The sequence below is a fragment of the Sus scrofa genome, chromosome 2 (assembly GCF_000003025.6).
Source record: "Sus scrofa isolate TJ Tabasco breed Duroc chromosome 2, Sscrofa11.1, whole genome shotgun sequence".
Classification (NCBI taxonomy): domain Eukaryota; kingdom Metazoa; phylum Chordata; class Mammalia; order Artiodactyla; family Suidae; genus Sus; species Sus scrofa.
The window spans coordinates 84,146,691-84,168,349 of NC_010444.4; the positions used below are offsets into that span (position 1 = coordinate 84,146,691).

Here is a 21,659-nt window from a genome sequence, read left to right on the forward strand (position 1 = left end):
GGGTCTTGGATGTTGGGCCTACATTTTCCTCTTGCAGCAGCAGCAGGGAAGTAAAATAGACCTTTGGGAAGAATAATTTGGCACAGCGTGCTGCAGGGTTTCCTAAGGGAAAGAACTGGGGTGAGAGAAATGGGATAGGGTTGCACATAGTGTAGTCCTGATAAAGGACTGAACTCGGGAGGGGAAGCCGAAGGGAATGAATGGAAGAGAACTAGGGGGGAAAAGGACAAGACGGATGCTTGCACGTGTCCAGCAATCGGGCCAGGAGAAGCCTGTGCCATGATTCAAGTCTTAAAAGGAAGTATTATCTTCTGCTAACAGGATTGTGACACTGGGGTTCCAGTTTTCTAAAACCTGTCTGAAAGGGAACAGACTTCCTTGTTGGGTGTGGATTATCCTGGAGATGCTCAAGAAGTTAGTTCTACAGAAAGGATACAAATATCAGAGAAGATTGTATTATGAGATATTCTTGCAGATCCTTCATATTCATATGGCTTAGGGCCTGGAAGCTTGAATATTTCATTTAGAATTCTGAACAGGCAAATCATCTAGCCAAAACCCCAAATGGCCCAGTCTTCTCACAGAGCTCTCTGGACCCCAACTCTGTTTGGAGTAGACCTCTTTGTTGTTTAGTTTGGGCAATACTCAACATGCCTCCTCTAGGTGTTATATCAGTTAGCAGTTTGTATATTTAATGCTACATAGGCTTGGATAATTTAAGAATTTGGTTGCTAAAATGAAAACTCAGAATTGCAAGATTTCTTGTACTATAAACTAAGAATGTGAGACTTCTGTCAATTGCAATCATTAAAGGAAATACCTGCTCTTAATTATTTTTAAAAAAATATTTTTTGGAGTTTCCATCATGGCTCAGTGGTTAATGAATATGACTAGCATCCATAAGGACACAGGTTCAATCCCTGACCTTTCTCAGTGGGTTAAGGAGCTGGCATTGTCGTGAGCTGTGGTGTAGGTCACAGATATAGCTTGGATCCTGAATTGCTGTGGTTGTGACATAGCCCGGCAGCTATAGCTCCAATTTGACTCCTAGCCTGATAACCTCCACATGTCGTAGGGGCAGCCCTAAAACAAAAACAACAAAAAAAAATTTTTTTTAAAACACAAAATAGGGAGTTCCCATCATGGCTCAGCAGAAACAAATCTGACTAGTGTTCACGAGGATGCAGTTTTGATCCCTGGCCTTGCTCAGTGGGTTAAGGATCTGGAGTTGCCATGGCTGTGGTGTAGGCTGGCAACTGCAGCTCGGCTTTGACCCCTAGCCTGGGAACTTCCACATGCCGCCAGTGTGGCCCTAAAAAGAAAAAAAGATATAAAACACAAAGACACGTGTGTGTGTGAAAGCAAACTGTACAAGTATCCTTCCACCTTTCCCAGTCCAACTCTTTTAAGGACAGGTACTGCCAAGTTTTATTTGTAGCATTCCAGACCTTTAACTTGCCATCCTCCACCCCGCATGCACACTTATACATACAAATATACATTTCATAGCTTCTAAAGTAGATACAGCACACATAAAAATATGTATACTTATGACCATGTATTATCTATGTGCTCAAAGGTATTTAATTTTTAATTAATACTACCAAGATTTGTATTAAACATTGTCTAACAATTTACATTCTTTCATTTACTTCTATATACATTTTCCCATGTTACTACATGTATTCCCAATTGGTCCATGTTTTAGATATCTCCTTAAGTAATAAAAGCCAAATATATGGGGTAGATTACTCAAAAATTAGAAAAATAGGGTAGTCTAAGAAAATAATGTGGTAATAAAATTCTCATCAATTCTCAGACACTACAACACGTGGGGTCATTCTATCTTAAACATTTTCAATGGACTTTTAAAGGAAAAAAAACCAAACTGATCTATCTTTACAGTTTTATTAATAGGCAAACATTTCCAGGTGCTCGTTTTCCAGGTGCTCTCTTTCCAGGTAGTTACAATTTTTATCTGAATAGAGAGAACACATATACAGAACCAATTTCAAAAAGTCCTTTCCCCTCAGTTCCCTGGTCCCATAATTGTTCTTTCCTCAGACAGCTGTTGACAACTTTCTTGTGCCTTCTAAAGATATTTAAGATTCTGTACATTTAAATTGAGAAAATATCAAAAAGCAGCACCATATTGCTCCTCCCCCTTCCTCCAATTCTAGTACTTGCTAGAGTAATTTTTATTGCAACTTTGACTTCTCTAACCAAATGAGGGAGAACGTATAGAGTTAGGCCACAGATTTAATGAGTGTATTTGGGAATCGGGGGAATGGCAGAGAAGAGTAAGATGGCTATCAAAGGATTGAGACAGACCTTTATGAAGAAAGCTTATAAAACTGTTAAATCCACACTCAATTCATTTTTTGTTCTAAGACTTATTAGCACAGCTATAATTCTATCTATACTACATTTTATGAAACTTAAAACTTTCATAATTTCACATTTTGATGTCAAGATAAATTCCAAGTAAATGGGCTTTTCTTTTTAAGTAGATTCACTTCACTGGAGACTTTTCAGGACCAGTGATCACTTGTATTTGTATCCTTACTTCCCACAAGGAACAACTTATTTATGTAAAAGCAAAGGTGTTGATTTAAAGATTAGTTTTAAGTTTATGTTAGTTAAAAGAAAGCCAGAAAGTCAATGCGGTTTATGTCAGAAATGCTTTTATTTCTATGGCAAAAAATTATTAATCTTACTACAATAGTTGAAGAGTTGTATTTTTTCTTGCAACATAAACACATATCTTAAGCAGCAACTCATAAAGTGTGTGTTAAATAGGTTCACCAGCCCACATGAGACAAAACAGGAACATTGGTTAATAATATGAACAATTACCTAACACATTATTAAGACAACAAGGCTTCAGAATGTTAGTTCCTCACATTCCACATAGAACTTCCAATGCTTATCCATTATATGGCATGGGAGAAATTCTTGATCGCTGATTAACAGTATTTCATTTATATGAAGATATTGTGGAATGCTTTGCATTGACCCTCCTGAAGTTCCTGTTTAAAGAAGTATCAATAAATTAAAAACTTCCTCTTAAAATAAGGTTTAATTAACTAACTACAAACCCTAGACTAGTCAAGTCTATGAGCATGCAAAACAGGCCTTCTGATGAGATCATTCTTCACTCACTCCATTTTCTATACACAAGATAAAGTTATAAATCACCACGGATCAATTTTGGAAGAAAGCAGCCTATTTGCAGTCTAAACCACCAAGGCACAAAAAGGATAACTGAAGCTTAGGAGGGTATACAAAACCTCTCTGTGCCTCAATTTGCAATACATCGAGAATAAAACAGTTGTGAAGATTAAATGTGAGATACTGCATGTGAAATGGCTGGCTACTGCCTAATACAGAGCAAACGCTCAATAAATACTAGCTGGTATGGCTCTCAATATTTATTACGTAAAAGAGTATTAGGCTGAAAGGCGGATGATCAGTTTTCTAGGCCACATAAACTTGGTTGTGATCTCGGGCAACTTATGTGACTTCTCTAGACATAGCTCCTCTGAGAGGTAAGAGAGTTTGATGATCAACAGGGTCCCTTTAAGCGCTGCCAATCGAGTCGATGAATCTAAAACTGGCTTCTTTAACCTTCCCTGATAGTCTCAGAGATTCCTTTCTTGGAGATGACTATAAGCACTATCACTCAGCTAACAGACATACCATATAGCCCCAAAGCTTTGTTTACAATTCTAAGCAGTACGCATGTACGCATGGGCATGGACATCTGGGGCTTCTGATGCCCAGCACACATTAATTCTCCTAACGGAGATCCCACCCTAATTTGCTTCTGGAGGACCATCCCTTTCCCCCACACTTGGGCCATGAACTTCTGGTGGAACTGTTCTCAGCTGCGAGGCTGAACCACACGGCCTCCACTTTGTCAGCTCCATCTTAGGCCTGCAGTCCTAACTCTCCCTTTGTGGCAGGACTGTGCTACTCACAAGGAATGCACCCAAGCCCGCTTGGCTCCCTATCTACTTTCACCCTTGCCTTCATCTGATATGAAAGCTGGAAGAGTGCCTTTTGCTGACGCAGATGGTTGGTTCATAGTCATGAGACCCCTGGAGAAGGGTGAGGAGGAAAAATGGCAGGCGCCTACCAGTTGTGAAGATGAAATGCTTCTCCCTAGTATTCAGATTCTAATTTTAGCTTTGGTCCCTTTAAACCCCTCTGGCTCCTTCTGAAGGTACAGAGTGCAGCTGTGAATGCTCCTGGGTCATCTCCTCCTGATCCTTCCGGCTTATAACATCTGACCCACAATAAACGTTGTAACTGCACTTTATGGAATCACCTGCTTATTTTTGGTCTTAAAGCTCCTTCTCAGTTCAGGGGATATTATTTGATATCTCTGCCTTCCAACATCAACCTCTTGAGTTGTTTAGATCTGAGCCAAGGCACTGATTCAGGGTAGGAGCATGACCCATTCAGAGTGAAGGAGATGCAATGAGATCTTTGTTACGCCTTCTGGGAAAGTCACATCCAAATTCTTTCCCTCTGGACTCAGCTCTGGAAGCATATAGCTCTGGGATGATGAGAGGAGAGGCTGCTAGGATGGAGCCGAGAAATGGAAAACCAGGGAAACTGGGTGCTCAGTCATGCTATTTGAAATAGGCTTAAGCCTAAAGACCTATTCCTAGTCTTTCTCGTACATGAGTCCATAAAATTTCTTTTTAGCGGTCGGAGGTGGGGGGTTAAGCCAGAATTTTCTTTTTTTTTTTTTTTGGTCTCTTTAGGGCTGTACCTGCTGCATAGGGAGGGTCCCAGGCTAGGGGTCAAATCAGGAGCTGTAGCCGCTGGCCTACACCACAGCCACAGCAACGCCAGATCTGAGCCACAACTGTGACCTACACCACAGCTCACGGCAACACTGGATCCTTTAACCCACTGAGCAAGGACGGGGATCAAACCTGTGTCCTCATGGATGCTAGTCGGATTTATTTCTGCTGAGCCACGACAGGAATGCTCCCAAATTTGGGTTTTAAACTGTTACTTACAACCCAAAGAATTTTAACTTTTTTATACATGGTCCATGTGTAGACATAATAATCTCCTAATTAGCAGCTTTATTTTGTTAACTATCTGAAACAAAGTATCCCACAGAAGTTGGGAGTAGAAAGCACTCTCCTCTGGGGAAAAACTCATGGAAACAAGGTTTTAAACAATAATTTAGATTTGTTTTGCTAATATTTAGCTTAGTTTCATCAGAGCAAGGATAAACTGGTATGCCACAAAAAACCTACTGTTTCCTTCCAGTGAGTGGGCCTTGCCTCAAAAGCACACACCTAAATATCAGCACTTTTAAGACATGGCCAGGAGCATCTGATGAGCTTCATCTTTTCTGTAACCAGAAATTCTCACCAGGGTGCTCACACAGAGAAGGTTCCCAGCAACACTGCAGAATGGTAAGCAGCAGCTCCAGAGGAAGCAACCTACCCATCTTCCCAACTGACATGCTGGAAGTGGAGTGACCCAAACTTGGGATGCTTTAGATGATATAATAAAATTTTGAAACACAGCCTTTTCAGATGGATATTAGTTAACCTATTAATTCCCAGAAGTGGAATTTTCAACAAAGCCATGCTAATGTTAAAGCTTTTTTCCCTTTTCCCTTACCATTTCCATCATTCACCTTTGTCACATGAGAAAATAACACACATGTGAAAGCTTTCTATAAAACTGTAAGGCGTTATTCAATTTGCTTTGCACTCTAAACTGGCTTGCTTGGAGTGAATCTGGGCTCTCCCTCTCCCTTAAGGGCTGTAATAAATTGTGAGAACAGGACCATTTTAGGCCCGCCTCCTATTTTTTATTTAAAGCAGAGCTGATTTTATTACCGAAGTCAGTAGAGTGTGATAGTTTTGACTTATAACTTTCTCAAAGGTTAGCACAACACACTCGCAAGACTTGACATTCTTAGTTGATAGTCTAAGCTCATGGCCATTCATATGGCTTCTCTTTCAAAGGGACAGAGGTTATGGCAGCTAAAACCCCACCCCTACATCCCCTCAAGTTCATTGTCAGCATAATATAGTTCCAAATTATCTAAAATCGCAGGACTGGAAAACTGCAAGTGGCTCTGTGGTAACAGAAAGCGCCACTTTCTGGGTAAACCCATGGACATGAAGTTCTAGGAACATACATACCACACCACAAAACAGTATTAAGATCATCTTCTAGTTCTTTCCCAGGCTAAGGTCGAATCGAAACTGCAGCTGCCGGCCTATGCTAAAGCCACAGCAATACCAGATCCGAGCTGTGTCTGCGACCTACACCACAGCTCAGGGCAATGCCATATCCTTAACCCACTGAGCGAGGCCAGGGATCAAATCTACATCCTAACAGATACTAGTTGGATTTATAACCCACTGAGCCACAAAGGGAATTCCATCTCTAGTTTCTCACAGAATAGCTTCTTTTCTATAACGATCAGACTGGAAGAAATGCAGACCACTCCTTACAAAGCACCTGTTCTCACCTTCTGCTGCCTTTTCCTTCTCTTCTGCACTAAGTATCTCTGAACTCCATCTACCATTGCATTTCCACCTATTTCATTGCAGCCCGTACTGCTAGGATCTGGCACTTTTGGCTGACCACAACTTCCATATGCAAAATTTCTTTGTTGTTATCCACAATTCCCAATATGTAGGGATGGGGTAGGCAACAAAACAAAAACCAGATATACAGAAAACTGACCTTATTAACAGGGAAATCCTCACATAAGGAAATGTAAGAATAAAGCAAAAACTGAGGGAGCTCCTGTCATGACTCAGTGGTAATGAATCGGACTAGTGTCCATGAGGATGCAGGTTTGATCCCTGGCCTTGCTCGGTGGGTTAAGGATCTGGCGTTGCCATGAACTGTGGTGTGGGTTGCACTCAGGGCTTGGACTCTGCATCATGGCTGTGGTGTAAGCCGGCAGCTACAGCTCTAATTAGACCCCTACCTAGTCTGGGAACTTCCATGTGCTGTGGTGTAGCCCTAAAGAAAAAAAAGAGAGAGAGAAAAAAAAAAAAAAAGCAAATTGATCTCAAATTTATGATCACAGTTTGAATTGTGTTAGCTATACAAGTGCCAGGTTATCTTACTATATAATAGTATAGCTTCAAATTATTTGAATCTTTCCAGGCAAATAACATTCAGCGAAGTTAAAGCCAAAGAACTTCCCTAACTTTTCTTTTTTTGAAGATGAGCAGACCTCTTCTCCACATCTACGAATGGAAAGCATACATGAAAGTATGAATGCCAGTATGTAATATTTTAAAAACTCTTTGCTTTTTTCTTTTCTTAAAAAAATTAAACATATATGCAGTATACGATACCTACTTTAAATAAGTCAAAATACACTGTGGGTTGTATTATCAGTCTTCTGAGAAATAAATAACAACCTGCTACTACTGTAGCTGAGGACACAGTTCTAGAGTTGAGATTCTCTTTTCTGGCCCTAGTCTGGGCTCACTCTGCATGTTTCCTGGCTTCAGGGCTTTTACAGCTGAGTTTTTAGTGTTTTACCTTTGCTATACTCTAAATGTGGCCCATAGGTATGGTCTTCCTGCAACCCTCTCCCTGCCCAGGTAAACAATGACAACAGTCCATAATATAAGTCTATAATTTGTTTCCGTGCTCTAATAGTATCATTGCACATTTGCCCATCACTTTTCAGAATTTTAATTCTTATACAATCATGTGAGGCAATACAGGGAAAAATCTAAGCAGTTAGGAAACTGAGATTTAGATTTTATTTTTTGATTTAATAATCCATCTATATACTCAATATATTCACTGTTACTTAATAGGAACTTAGTATGCTGCACAACATATAGGCACTTAAATATAAAAAAAAAGTGAACAAAAGTTTCCTCATTGATTCTGTACTCTTACTACAAACTTCACTGCTCCTACCAAGCTCTGGGCCATTGATGAGATATAGGAAGAGATTAAGGGACTGTGGGAAGGACGCATCTAAAAGACCTGCTTCTAAATGGGAAGCTCCCAACACTGAAGTTCTGCTACCACTCTAGCTCTGAGAGTCATGTTGGAGGTAGAGAGCTGAAAGGGAATGAAGCAGCAAGATTCAGATACTGCGTATAAAATGTTTACATTGAATGTACTTTATAGGAAAGGATTTTACTATGGATCCTTTAGGAATTGTTAGTGTTCCATGGAAAGATCTCAGAAAAACTAAGCTGTTGTGATCCTTCAGCAATATGAACTGATAGGGACAATGCTATAATATCAGGAGCAAACACACAATATAGTCTTAAGCAGTCTGACAATATCTATTAGTCATTTTTCCCAGTCCTCACTGTGAGGCGGATTGAGTGGACTACTGCTCAGAAGTCTAGTTCTGCTTAAGAGGCCAGACCCATCCTAGCTCTGGACAGAAAACAAGGAAGAATAGAAAATAGGAGGATTTGAAAAGAAGTTCTAAGTGGGATGGACTGGGATTAGTAGATACAAACTATTACATTTAGAGTGGATAAGCAACAAGGTCTTACTGGATAGCCCAGGAACTGTATCCAGTCTCTTGGGACAGACCATGATGGAAGATAATATAAGACAGGGAATGCATGGCTAGGTCTCTTTGCTATACAGAGAAACTGACACATTATAAACCAACTATACTTTAATAAAAAATATATATAAAACTGTTAAAAAATAAACAAATAATATTGCAATAAATACAACTAGTACTAAGGAAAAAAATAGATAAAAAGAAGTTCTATCACTGAAAGAATTTTTGTGAATGAGGAAAGGACAAATTAGAATCCTGAGAGATAGTAACTTAATCTATTATTTGGTCAAATAATCATATTCTTTGCAATGATAACCAAGGACATTTACTTGTAGCTTTTTTTCCATCAGGACTATGAAAACCACCCATTTATCCCACTGGAAAGTAAAAGCCCTTCTCTCAATTTTCACTTTTACTTGAGTTAGAGTCCTTAGGCAAAATCAGTGGCCATTGAGATTTACAGATAAAATTTTTCTTTCTTTTTTTTTTGTCTTTTTGCCATTTCTTGGGCTGCTCCCACAGCATATGGAGGTTCCCAGGCTAGGGGTTGAATTGGAGCTGTAGCCTCTGGCCTATTCCAGAGCCACAGCAACTTGGGATCCAAGCCGTGTCTGCAACCTACACCACTGCTCACGGCAACGCTGGATCCTTAACCCACTGAGCAAGGCCAGGGATTGAACCCGCAACCTCATGGTTCCTAGTTGGACTTGCTAACCACTGAGCCACGACGGGAACTCCAAGATCTACAAATAAAATTTCTAAACAGTAACATATTCAGCAGCTCAGTACAACTACGAAGACAGCCATTTAATTGGAGGCTTGTCTCTTTCTGATGTCACTAATCTCCAACAGGAAATGCACAGCTAAAGAACCATTTTGCTCATGGACAAAGTAGGGAGAAATAAATCTCTCTCAAGTAATATCACCAAATACTAGATATTCTGCACAAGCCTGCATAAACTGAATTGCTAGTCATTACTAAGCAAAACAATGGGTTCATGCACCTACTCATGCTATCTAGTCACCCAAGTCAGTACTTCAAAATGACAACTAGTTAGGTTAAAAATAGTTTTAACTTTTACTGTTCTTTTCCCTTTGGTTTTGAATTTTTCCTTAATATATCAAAAGTGAAAATAATCAGATTCATTATTTTAACTGATGGTTCACTTTAACTTTTCTGGCTCTCAGTTTTGTCATCTGTAAAACAGGTCCAAGACTAGCCGATATTTTAGGTTTACTACTAACTTTAAAATGACTGAACTCAGACTTCTGAACTAAGCTTACAAACTAAGCATTCTATACTCCATTATGATTGTGGAATGAAATGTCACTTACTCTAGACAGAAATGAAAACGAATTCTGGTTCTGAATCAGAAATATAATACAAAAGGCAAAATGATTAAGAATTATTTTAATAAACTGTAAAAGTGTATTTGCTCTAGTTACACTGGGGAAAAATTTTTATTACGGCTTTTAAATACAAGTTCAAGTCAAAGCCTTTTGATAAATGAAGACTCCTAAAGGATAAATACAGTGATAGAGTATTACATGATTTAATTATTTAAAACTAAATTAATGATTTGGCATATATTTACATTGATAAGATCAAAAGCCATCTGTGAAAACTGTACTGGAATCAAGAAATAAACTTGACTATGACATTTAGAAGTTTAAAACTATTTAAGTCCACATTACGGAGGGGACAAATGAAATTAATAGGTTGTTCCTTAAGCTGAACTGGGTTTGAGGAATGTGATTTCATAGGCAAAATGTTGAAGGTTTTCTATGTCTTTGTTGTGTAGACATGAACCCTGGAATTCTACTAAAAAGAAGCTCCTGGAGTTCCCGTTGTGGCGCAGCAGAAATGAATCCGACTAGGAACCATGAGGTTGCGGGTTCAACCCCTGGCCTCACTCACTGGGTTAATGATCCAGCATTGCCTTGAGCTGTGGTGTTGGTCGCAGACGTGGCTTGGATCTGGCGCTGCTGTGGCTGTGGCGTAGGCCGGCTATAGCTTCAACTGGACTCCTAGCCTGGGAACCTCCATGTGCCACAGGTGCGGCCCTAAAAGGACAAAAGGAAGAAAAAAAAAAAAAAAAAAGAAGCTTCTACACATCGTAATGTATGTAAAAACATCAGGCAGGGGCCTGGCACATGGCATGTGGCACGTGGCAATTGCTCAACCACAGATAATTTGTTTTCTTCTCTTTCCTCCCCTATCAGTAAATATAAAATACCAGGATGAAAAAAATATGCTTAAAATAATGAAAAAGAATCAAGAGTGGTAAATAGAAGCTGAAATAAACACCCTCCACTCGGTTATCAGGCACCCATCTATCCTCCATGAGTGTTTAACTTGAAGAAGTTCTTAACCACATAAAACAGAAGCACCTGTGAATGTCTGTGTTCTATTACATATCTTTTACAGAGAAATGAAGCACAATAACAGCACTGAAATGAAAACTCTTTCTTTAAAGTCATTTATTTTCAAGATTATCAGTAGGTCAAGGGCCACTTTCATTAAAAAAAAGAAAGAGTCTATTTTTTTCCTGAAAAAGCATGTTCTATTTTCAAATGAACAAGTGAAGTTAGGTCCTGAGAAAGAAAACTATAAATTATATAATCAGTGTGCATTAAATAGTAGCTTGGGAAAAAGAAAGCCCTCAGGAGCTACTTCTTTTTTTTTCTTTAGATGAATACATTCAGCTTAACGTATCTTGAGCATCTTGGTACCACGGAGACAGGGACGTAAACATCTAATTATAAACTGACTTTCCAGACACGTAATGGAATGTGATCTATATTAACAGAATTTTTGAAGAAATTTGTGAAAAATGTATCAGTATGTCTATACATAATGTTCACAAATTAGGTAGAAGTTTTGGGAATGTTCATTTTTCCCTTTCTAATATATACTGAAATATCAATGAGAATTCCCTCGATAACACAAAGGAGGAACTACAGACAACAGGGTAGAGGGGAGAGAGACTTGGCAGGAAGCTGTGAAAATTTCAAAGGATAATATATCACAGACTTACTCTATATTAAAGCTTAAAAGGTCTTTAGAGATAGATATTTCAGGGATTTCATCAACATCTCATCAGGAGAATTTCATTTTTAAAGGCTAGTGTGGGTGTGTTTAAAATCTTTCATTAGAAATGACATGAATCCTCAAATGTGTTGATATACCAGATTTTAACACCATGGAGTCCAACAAAACATTGACTTGAGTTGCCAATTTAACTAGCTTTTGCGTAGAACTTAGAATAAAGCTCTTCCATCATCTCTGATTTACGGAAGAAAGTCATTTTATTACTTATCTTCATGCCTCAGGATTTTCTTACCATGAATCCAAAATGATATGTAGAAGTAAACTGGAGGATGGGGAGGGAGAGAGAGTTCTCTTTTAAATTTCTGGTTGAGAAAATGCGAAGGGCCATCACTCTTAGACCTCACAGTCTGAGGCAGAAATTTCAGATAGAAGAGATAACTCAGAGAAAGATGATATTAACTAACCAAAATCCCATTTACCATCTGTTGAGTTCTTCACCAGAAATTCTGCTATAGCCTGATCTAGGCATGTCCTCCTATTAGAACAGTCAATTGTAAGTAAATCCAGCTTTAAAATAAGCACTCCTTTGGATCATATTCATGCTTCCATTCACTCATTCATTTATTCAATGAACATTTACTGGGAAGCTACTGTATGCCAGCCAGGCTTTGGGAATATAATAGGAAGAGCCCATAAAAATCTCTCCAAACTCAAAGATTTTCTCAGTCTATCGGGGGTTAAGATTAGGTAATCAGTAACTATTTATAATATAGAATGATATGCATAGGATTCAACAATCTAGTTGAACAGTATATTAGAAACTATAAACTGAAAAATGTAAATAAGATTGAAAGTTTCTCTCTCTTTTTTTTTAATCTTGTCCAAATTTCACTTTTTCCAATAGCTATTTGCTTGTTTCCTATACTGGGTCATCTAAATAAGGCATATCTGACAGGGAAAGGGAGTGCTATTAGTAATTCTGCTGGACTAGGGACTGCCCTTGTCAAATGGAGATACTTGGTCATCCTAATTATGGGAAATGTCGACAGCTCTCCCTAGTTCCCCTTATTCCCGAAACCACTATTCTGAAGAGCATGATCATCAAAAGCATAGAACAGGTACATTCCTGATCTGAAATAGACATGAAATCCACATGGAATGTTTTTCCTTTAGACCCCATGGTCTTGTTAGTGTCAAGGCCACGACTTGCATGACCACATCTTGATAAGCAGAGGTGGGAAAAGGTTTCTCTCCAGAATGCTTTGCCTGTAATAAGGTGAGAGACCTTACATTTTTCTAACTTGCCAGGTCTTTGGATTTCCGTCAAGTACAAAAGAATCCCAAATCAAAGATGTTCAAACAAAACTCCCAACAGCCACCTAGAGAATGCTTGCGAGGGACCTGTCTATAGATTCCCAGGTCCAGATCAAGGCAGCAAGAAGCCGGCTGGCATACTGGCACCTCCACAGTTCTCAAATTAGCACTAACATTTTCTGAGATACCTAAAGGAAAGAAAATTCAGGATTTCTGGAGAGAAATTAGTAACAAGAAACTTTATATTGCAGGTAACAGAAGTAGCAATTCAGAACCCATTTTTCATTTCATGCTCACTTAGCAGGGGAACTGCAAACCCTCTGAGGAAAGAGATGTATGGCTGGGGTCAGAAATACATGCCCAGAACCAGAAAATCTGAGGAGCAGATAACCTTTCTGATACAAGGTAGAACCTATATTTCAGCTTTGGTTCTTGAGGTTAGAAACTAGAACAAAAGGTTTGCTTGACTTTCCTTTCTGTGTGTGTTTGTGTGTGTGTGTGAGTGAGAGAGAGAGCGTGTGCGCAGCACAAGCCCAAGAGTGGGTGTGCCTTGGAATCAAAGTGAAGGGCTGAACAGCAAGAATTTTCAAATTATTACTTATATGAGAAATCAGATACTATAGTCATTCAGTCTACAGTTGGACTGGCTACATAAGAAGAAATCACTTTTGCTTTTTTTTTTTTTTTTTTTTTTCAGAGCTACAACCGCCAGCCTACACCACAGCCACAGTAACACCACATCTGAGCCATGTCTGTGACCTACACTGCAGCTCTTGGCAACACCTGAACCTTAACCCACTGAGCCAAGACAGGGACGGAACCCACATCCTCATGGATATTAGTCGGGTTCATTACCACTGAGCCACAATGGGAACTCTCAGAATCACTTGTAGGTTTCAGAGTTCTCATTGTGGCTCAGAGGTGACGAACCAACTGGTGTCCACAAAGGCGTGGGTTTGATCCCTGGCCTCATTCAGTGGGTGGGGGGATCTGGCTTTGGGCTGTGGCTGTGGGTCACAGGCACGACTTGAATCTGGTGTTGCTATGGCTGTGGTGTAGGCTGGTGGCTGCAGCTCTGGTTTGACTTCTAGCCAGGGAACCTCCATGTGCTGCATCTCCATGTGTTTTTTGCCCTAAAAAGCAAAAAACAAAACAAAACAAAACAAACAAGAACAACTCAGGTTTCTGGGCCCATCTCCAAGATCAGGTACATATGCAGTCAGGGTTAGGAACCAAGGACCATGAATTACTACAATAACTCTTCCCAGTTTCTTAAGCCCTTTAACTTCCCCACAATTGTTTTAGTTTATGTGTTTCCCCCAAATGATGAAAAACAGGTTGAGGCTGTCCTTAGAAGACTGGGGAAAATGTATATTATTCCGAAGCCAGTCGTTAAGACAAAGCACTTTAAGAAGTTAGGGTGAATTCATTATAACGTTAGAAAAGCATTTTGAATTACTGGGATTAGTTGTAAGGAAAGGAATAATCCTGGGAACCCCCTGGTTAGGGACCGAGTGACAGTAATCCTGTTTGGCTCTCTGAATGCAGTTATCACAGAATTATCTTTCCCTGTTTTTTACCTCCTATCCTCATATACTGTTTCCAACGAATCTAAGACAGGACATTGCGGGAAAAGGAGGGGGCACTGTAGCAGAGAAAGGAAAGATAACATGCATTATGTCTGTTTTTCAGAAATGTGCGCGGTCCTTGCCAATAGATTTTGAAATTATGTGTGCTGCTGACTGGTAAAGACTACATTCACTGCAGTTTTCTGAAGCTTAATTCCATTAGATGAAGTATATTAGTTTACACTATGTAGCAAAGATTTATTCTGGCATCTATTTTTAGAAAATATGGAAAACTAACCAAATCATGCCTGCAGGGAGGAAAAAAACATCCTTTTTCCTTTTCTTATGAGACTTAAAAAATCCACCTAAGTAAGTACAGCATAGATTCAGAGAAAGGAATTGTGAGGGAAGCTGTCATTCTTTTGGATTTTAGTTAAATGGACTTTAAACAGAGTGCTGTAAATGAAAAGAAAATAACCTTTGGTGATGAGGTGGGGGAACTGGAACGCTTGTAAACTGCTGGAAGCAATGTAAAATGATTCAGTTGCTGAACAACTATATGATATAGAAATTCCATTCCTTGGTATATACCTAAAAAAAAAAAACCAGTGGAGTTCCCACTGTGGCTCAGGGGGTTAAGAACTCACCTAGTACCCATGAGGATGCAGGACTGATCCCTGGCCTTGCTCAGTGGATTAAAGGATCTGGTGTTGCCACAAGCTACGGCATAGGTTGTGGATATGGCTCGGATCTCGTGTTGCTGTGGCTGTGGCGTAGGCCAACAGCTATGGCTCTGATTCAACCCCTAGCCCGAGAACCTCCTTATGTTGCGGGTGCAGCCCTAAAAAAAAAAAAAAAAATTGAAAACACGTATCCAAACAAATATATATGTATATACACAGTTGTTAATAGCAGCACTATGTCCAAGAGTTGAAAAGTGGAAAGCCAAATGTTTATCAAAGGATAAATAAACAAATCGTAGTATGAATATACACAATGGAAGCCATTAAAAAGGAAGGAAGCACTGACAGATGTTACAATGTGGATGATCCATGAAAACACTACGCTAAGTGAAAGATGCCAGACACAAAAGGTCATATATTGTATGATTCCGTTTATATAACTTATTGAGAATAGTCAAATCCATATAGACAAAAAGCAGACTGGTAGTTCCCAAACACTGGAGGGAGTGGAGAATGGGAAACAACTGCTGAATGGGTATGGGTTTCTTTTTGGGGTGATGAAACTGTTTTGTAACTACACAGAAGTGGTGATTGTACAACACTATGAATGTACTAAATGCTACTGAATTGCTCGGTTTAAAGCGGTTATTTGAATGTTATATGATTTTCACCTGAACTAAAAAAAAAAAGACAAAAAAGCGAAATGCTTTTTCAGATTTGAGTGTGTTCTTCCCACACCTGAGAAATGGGTGTTGGTCTGCACATACCTGAAAGACAAGGCTGATGCTGCTGAGGTAGCACATCTGGGTCTGGAGGCATGGGTAACTCCTCAGACACATACTTTATAAGCTCCTTTCCCTGATATGTTATCTGCACATAATTAAACACAGATTTCAAAATCATACATTTTATAAGAAGCAAATACACCCATCTTCTACAAATTGTAACTGACAAAGCAGTGATTGCTATACATTATGGATTGGTAAACTATAGCCCACAGCTAAATCTGGGCTGCCACCTTTTTTGTAAATGGTATTTTATTAGAACATGGTGATCCCCATTCATTTACTTAACCTCTATGGCTGCTCTTTCACAATAACAGAATCAAGTAGGTTTGACAGAGACCATATGCCCACAAAGTCTGAAGTATGTATTTTATTTATTTATTTATTTATTTATTTATTTATTTATTTATTTATTTATTTATTTTTGGCTTCTTGCTATTTCTTTGGGCCGCTCCCGCGGCATATGGAGGTTCCCTGGCTAGGGGTCTAATCGGAGCTGTAGCCGCCAGCCTACGCCAGAGCCACAGCAACGCTGGATCTGAGCAGCGTCTGCAACCTACACCACGGCTCACGGCAACGCCAGATCCTTAACCCACTGAGCAAGGGCAGGGACCGAACCCGCAACCTCATGGTTCCCAGTCGGATTCATTAATCACTGCGCCACGACGGGAACTCCTATTTATTTTATTTTTTATCTTTTTAGGGCTGCACCCTGAACATATGGAAGTTCCTAGACTAGGGGTCGAATTCGAGCTGCAGCTGCCAGCCCACACCACAGCCACAGAAACTCAGGATCCGAGACACATCTGCGACCTACACCACAACTCACAGCAACACCAGATCCTTAACCCACTGAATGAGGCCAGAGATTGAACCCATGTCCTCATGGATGCTAGTCGGGTTTGTTACCCCTGAGCCATGATAGGAATTCCCAGCCTGAAGTATTTATTATCTGGCCCTTTACAGAAAAAAAAATTGTTGATTCTTGTTATAGATCATTAACTCTCTCAATCATTACTTATTCGACAACTGTTAACCCAGCATCTATTACTTGATAACTTAAAAAAAGTAATATTGCACTAATAATATTAAGCCATAAAAATCATGATACTTTTCAACAAAGCAGATATACAACTGACTAGATTAATAGCACTTCTGGCCTAGACATCAAAGTTTTGTTTTGTCAGAGCTTAGAAATCTCTACATACAAATGGGCTGGAGTGGAGCAGACTGGCAAACACCTGCCAGAAGTGTCCAAGGGTCTTTTGTGTTCTCCAGACTTAGTTCTAGGGCAGTCTGATAATACACCTTCAGGAGCCAGCTTCACTGTGTTTAAACTAGTAAGTCTCAACTCCAACATCCCTTCCTCCAGGATGCCTTTTTATAACTGCTAAAGCTCAAGTAAAGATTCTTTTCTAGGCTCCAGTAACCTCGGTGCTCATATTTCTGGTAAGGCATTCTATTCCCACTTAAATAAAATTATGTATTAATGTGTTTCCATTAAACTATAAGCTCCTCCAATATATTTAATCATTGTATTGTGTTATACACAATTCTTCCAGCCACATCTGGAAGTTCCTGGTCCAGAGAGTAAACCCTGTGCCATGATGCAGGCCTCAGCAATGGTAACGTCAGATCCCTAACCTGCTAAGCTACCATAGAATTCCGTGTTATAATCCTTTTCTTCCCCCTTTTTTTAGGGCCACACCTGTAGCACATGGAAGTTCCCAGGTCAGGGTTGAAATGAAGCTTCAGCTGCTGGCCTACACCACAGCCACAGCAACACTAGATCTGAGTCGCATCTGTGACCAACATCACAGCTCATGGCAACACTGGAATCCTTAACCCACTGAGACCAGGGATTGAACCTGCATCCTCATGGACACTAGTTGGGTTCTTAACCTACTAAGCCACAGCAGGAACTCCATATTCTTTTTTTTTTTTTTTTTTTTTGTCTTTTTAGGGCCACACCTGCAGCATATGGAAGTTCCCAAGCTAGTGGTCAAATCAGAGCTGCAGCTGCTGGCCTACGTCATAGCCACAACAACCCCAGATCCGAGCTGCATCTGTGACCTACACCACAGATCATGGATCCTTAACCCATTCAGCAAGGCCAGGGATTGAACCTGCATCCTCATGGATACTAGTTGGACACTACTTTGTTCCCGCTGAGCCACGATGGGAACCCCCCGCCCCATATTCATTTTTATTCTCTTGTACTTCACATAGTGCCTGACAACAGTGGGGAAAAACTCTGAAGTCCCAGCTCTTAAGAAAGATTCTTAAATTCTCTGAGGCTCAGTTTGTGCATTTGTTAAATGAGTAACTATACCTTGTTAGGTTGTTGTGAGGATTAAGAGAGATAATATCTGAAAAGTCTTTGGCATACTGTCTAGCACATCCTGAAAGCTGTGGGATGACAAGCATTTATTGAAATGCTTGTTATTGAAATGAGCGAAGAAAGCCTAAGGAATTTGGAAGGGTTAGGTAGCCTTTTAGCTGAACCCCAGACTAAACAAAAGCTGGTAATGAAAATGCTACAGACAGGCCTACTCAGTGTGTTAAACCCTCTTCACCTGCCATGGAAGGAAGAACAGCAAGGCTCCTGAGTGTCATCTATCATTTCCCAAACAACCAATAACTAAAAACAATGGCTTTTGATATTTCATCCCCAAAGAGCAGGATACACATTCTTTTCAAGTGCACATGGGACATCCTTCAGGATAGATCAATGCTAGACACAAAACAAATCTCAGTAAACTTAGGAAGACTGAAATTATATCAAGCATCTTTTCTGACCACAATGCTATGTAACTAGAAATCAATCATAAGGACAAAATTGCAAAAAACACAAACACATGGAGGCTAAACAATATGCCAGTCAACAACTACTGGTTCACTGAAGAAATCAAAGAAGAAATAAAAAAAATACCCGTGGACCAATGAACACAAAAACGCAATGACCGAAAACCTAAGGGATGAAGCAAAAGCAGTTCTAAAGGGAAGTTTATAGTGATACACACCTATCTTAGGAAAGAAAAAAATCTCAAAGAAACGACCTAACCTTAACACCTAAAGGAACTAGAGAAAGAACAAAACCCATACTTGGAAGTAAAGAAGTTGTAAAGATCAGAGCAGAAAAACAAAGGAATAGAGATAAAAAGAAAAATACAGTAGAAAAGATCAATGAACCTAAAAGCTGGTTCTTTGAAAAGATAAACAAAATGGATATACCGTTAGCTAGACTCATCAAGGAAAAAAAGGGAGCGGGCTCAAGTCAATAAAATCATAAATGAGCAGTTACAGCCAGTGCCACAGAAATACAAAGGATCATAAGAAACTACTCCAAACAACTACATGATAATAAAATGGACAACCTAGAAGAAGTGAACAAATTTGTAGAAATGTATAATCTGCCTAAACTGAACCAGGAAGAAATAGAAAATCAACAGGTCAATTACCAGTAATTAGATTAAATCAGTAATTTAAAAACTCTGAACAAATAAGTCCAGGATCAGATGGTTTTATAGGTGAATTCTACCAAACATTTAGAGAAGAGTGAACATGTAGCCTTCTCAAACTATTCCAAAAACTTGTAGAGGAAGGAACACTTCTGAACTCATTCTACAAGGCCAGCATCACCCTGATACCAAAACCAGACAAGACATCAAAAAAAAAAAAAAAATTTTTTTTTTTTTTTTTTTTTTGAGAAGTTCCTGTTGTGGCTCAGTGGGTTAATAAGGACATTGTCTCTGTGAGGATGCAAGTTTGATTTTTGGCCTTGCTCAGCGGGTTAAGGATCAAGCATCCCCACAGACTGTGACAGAGGTTACAGATGTGGCTCTGATTTGGTGTTGCTGTGGCTGTGGTGCAGGCAGCAGCTGCAACTCTGATTTGACCCCTTGCCAGGGAGAACTTCCATACGTCACAGGTGCAGATGTTAAAAAAAAAAAGAAATTACGGGCCAATATCACTGATGAATGTAGATGCAAAAATCCTCATTAAAATATAAGCAAACTGAATCCAACGATACATTAAAAGAATCATACACCATGATGCATCACAAGAATACAAGTCTTTCCAAATATCTGCAAAACAATCAATGTGATACACATTAACAAACTGAAGAATAAAAACTATATGATCATCTCAATAGATGCAGAAAAAGCTTCTGATAAAAGTCAACATCCATTTTGATAAAAAAACTTCAGCAAGTGGGCACAGAGGGACCATACCTCAATATAATAAAGACCATATATAACAAACTCACAGTTAACATACTCAATAGTGAAAAGCTAAAAGTATTTCCTTAGATCAGGAACAAGACAAGGATGCCCACTCTTGCCACTTTTATTCAGTATAGTTTTGGAAGTCCTAGCCATGGCAATCAAGAAGGAAAAAAAGTAAAAGGAATCCAAACTGGAAAGGAAGAAGCAAACTCACTGTTTGCAGATGACATGATGCCATACATAGAAAATTCAAGATGTTACCAGAAAACTACTTGAGTTCTTTAATGAATTTGGAAAAGCTGCTGGAAACAAAACCAATATACAGAAATCTGCTGCACTTCTATATACTAACAACAAAATATGAGAAAGAGAAATTAAGGAAACAATCCTATTTACCATTACATCAAAAAGAATAAAATAGCTAGGAATAAACCTACCCGACCTAAGGAGACAAAAGACCAGTATTCTGAAAACTATAAGATGCTGATGAAAGAAACTGAAGATGACAGAATCAGAAAGATGTATTGTGTTCTTGAATTGGAAGAATCAATATTGTTAAAATGACCACACTGTCATTAAGAGTATTGTTAAATATGACCAAAGGTAATCTACAGATTCAATACAATTCCTATCAAATTACCAATGGCATTTTTCACATAACTAGAACAAAAAATTTTTAAATTTGTATAGAAGCACAAAAGATGCTGAATAGCCAAAACAATCTTGAGAAAGACCAGAGTTGGTGGAATCATATTCCCTGACTTCAGACTATACCAGAAAGCTACAGTAATCAAAACAGAAAGGTCCTGGCACAAAAACAGACATATAGATCAATGGAACAGGATAGAAAACCCAGAAATAAACCCACATACTTATGCTCAATTAATCTATGACAAATGAGGCAAGAACATACAATGGAGGAAAAACAGTCTCTTCAATAAGTGGCATTGGGAAAACTGGACAGCTACATGTAAAAGAATAAAATTAGAATATTTTCTACGTACCATATACAAAAATAAACTCAAACCGATTAAAGGCCTAAATATAAGGCCAGATACTATAAAACTCCAGGAGGAAAACAGAAGCATAACACTAAAGAATATATAAATAAAGAGTACATAAATCACAGCAATATCTTTTTGAATAAGCTCCTAGGGTAACAGAAATAAAACAAAAATAAAAAAAATGGGACCTAATTAAACTTTGCACAGCAAAGGAAACCATAAGCAAAACAAAATACAACCTACAGACTAGGAGAAAATATTTGCAACAACGAAGGACTAATCTCCAACATACAAACAGCTCATGCAGCTCAATATCAAAAAAGCAAATAACCCAAGTGAAAAATGGACAGAGGACCTAAAATAGACATTTCTTCAAAGAAGACATACAGATGGCTAAAAGGCACATGAAAAGATGCTCAACATTGCTAATTATTACAGAAATGCAAATCAAAATTATAATCAGGTATCACCTC

At 39.0% G+C, this 21,659-nt stretch overlaps 1 protein-coding gene across 1 annotated transcript in view; it reads right to left on the bottom strand.

Moving 5' to 3' along the window:
• ANKRD31 (ankyrin repeat domain 31) overlaps positions 1,673-21,659 on the bottom strand; it is a 172,461-nt gene continuing 152,474 nt past the window's right edge. Inside the window, 2 exon segments of the mRNA XM_021084452.1 lie at positions 1,673-3,029; positions 15,936-16,038. Of these exon segments, the coding sequence (XP_020940111.1) occupies positions 2,884-3,029; positions 15,936-16,038 (249 nt within the window). The 3' untranslated portion in view covers positions 1,673-2,883.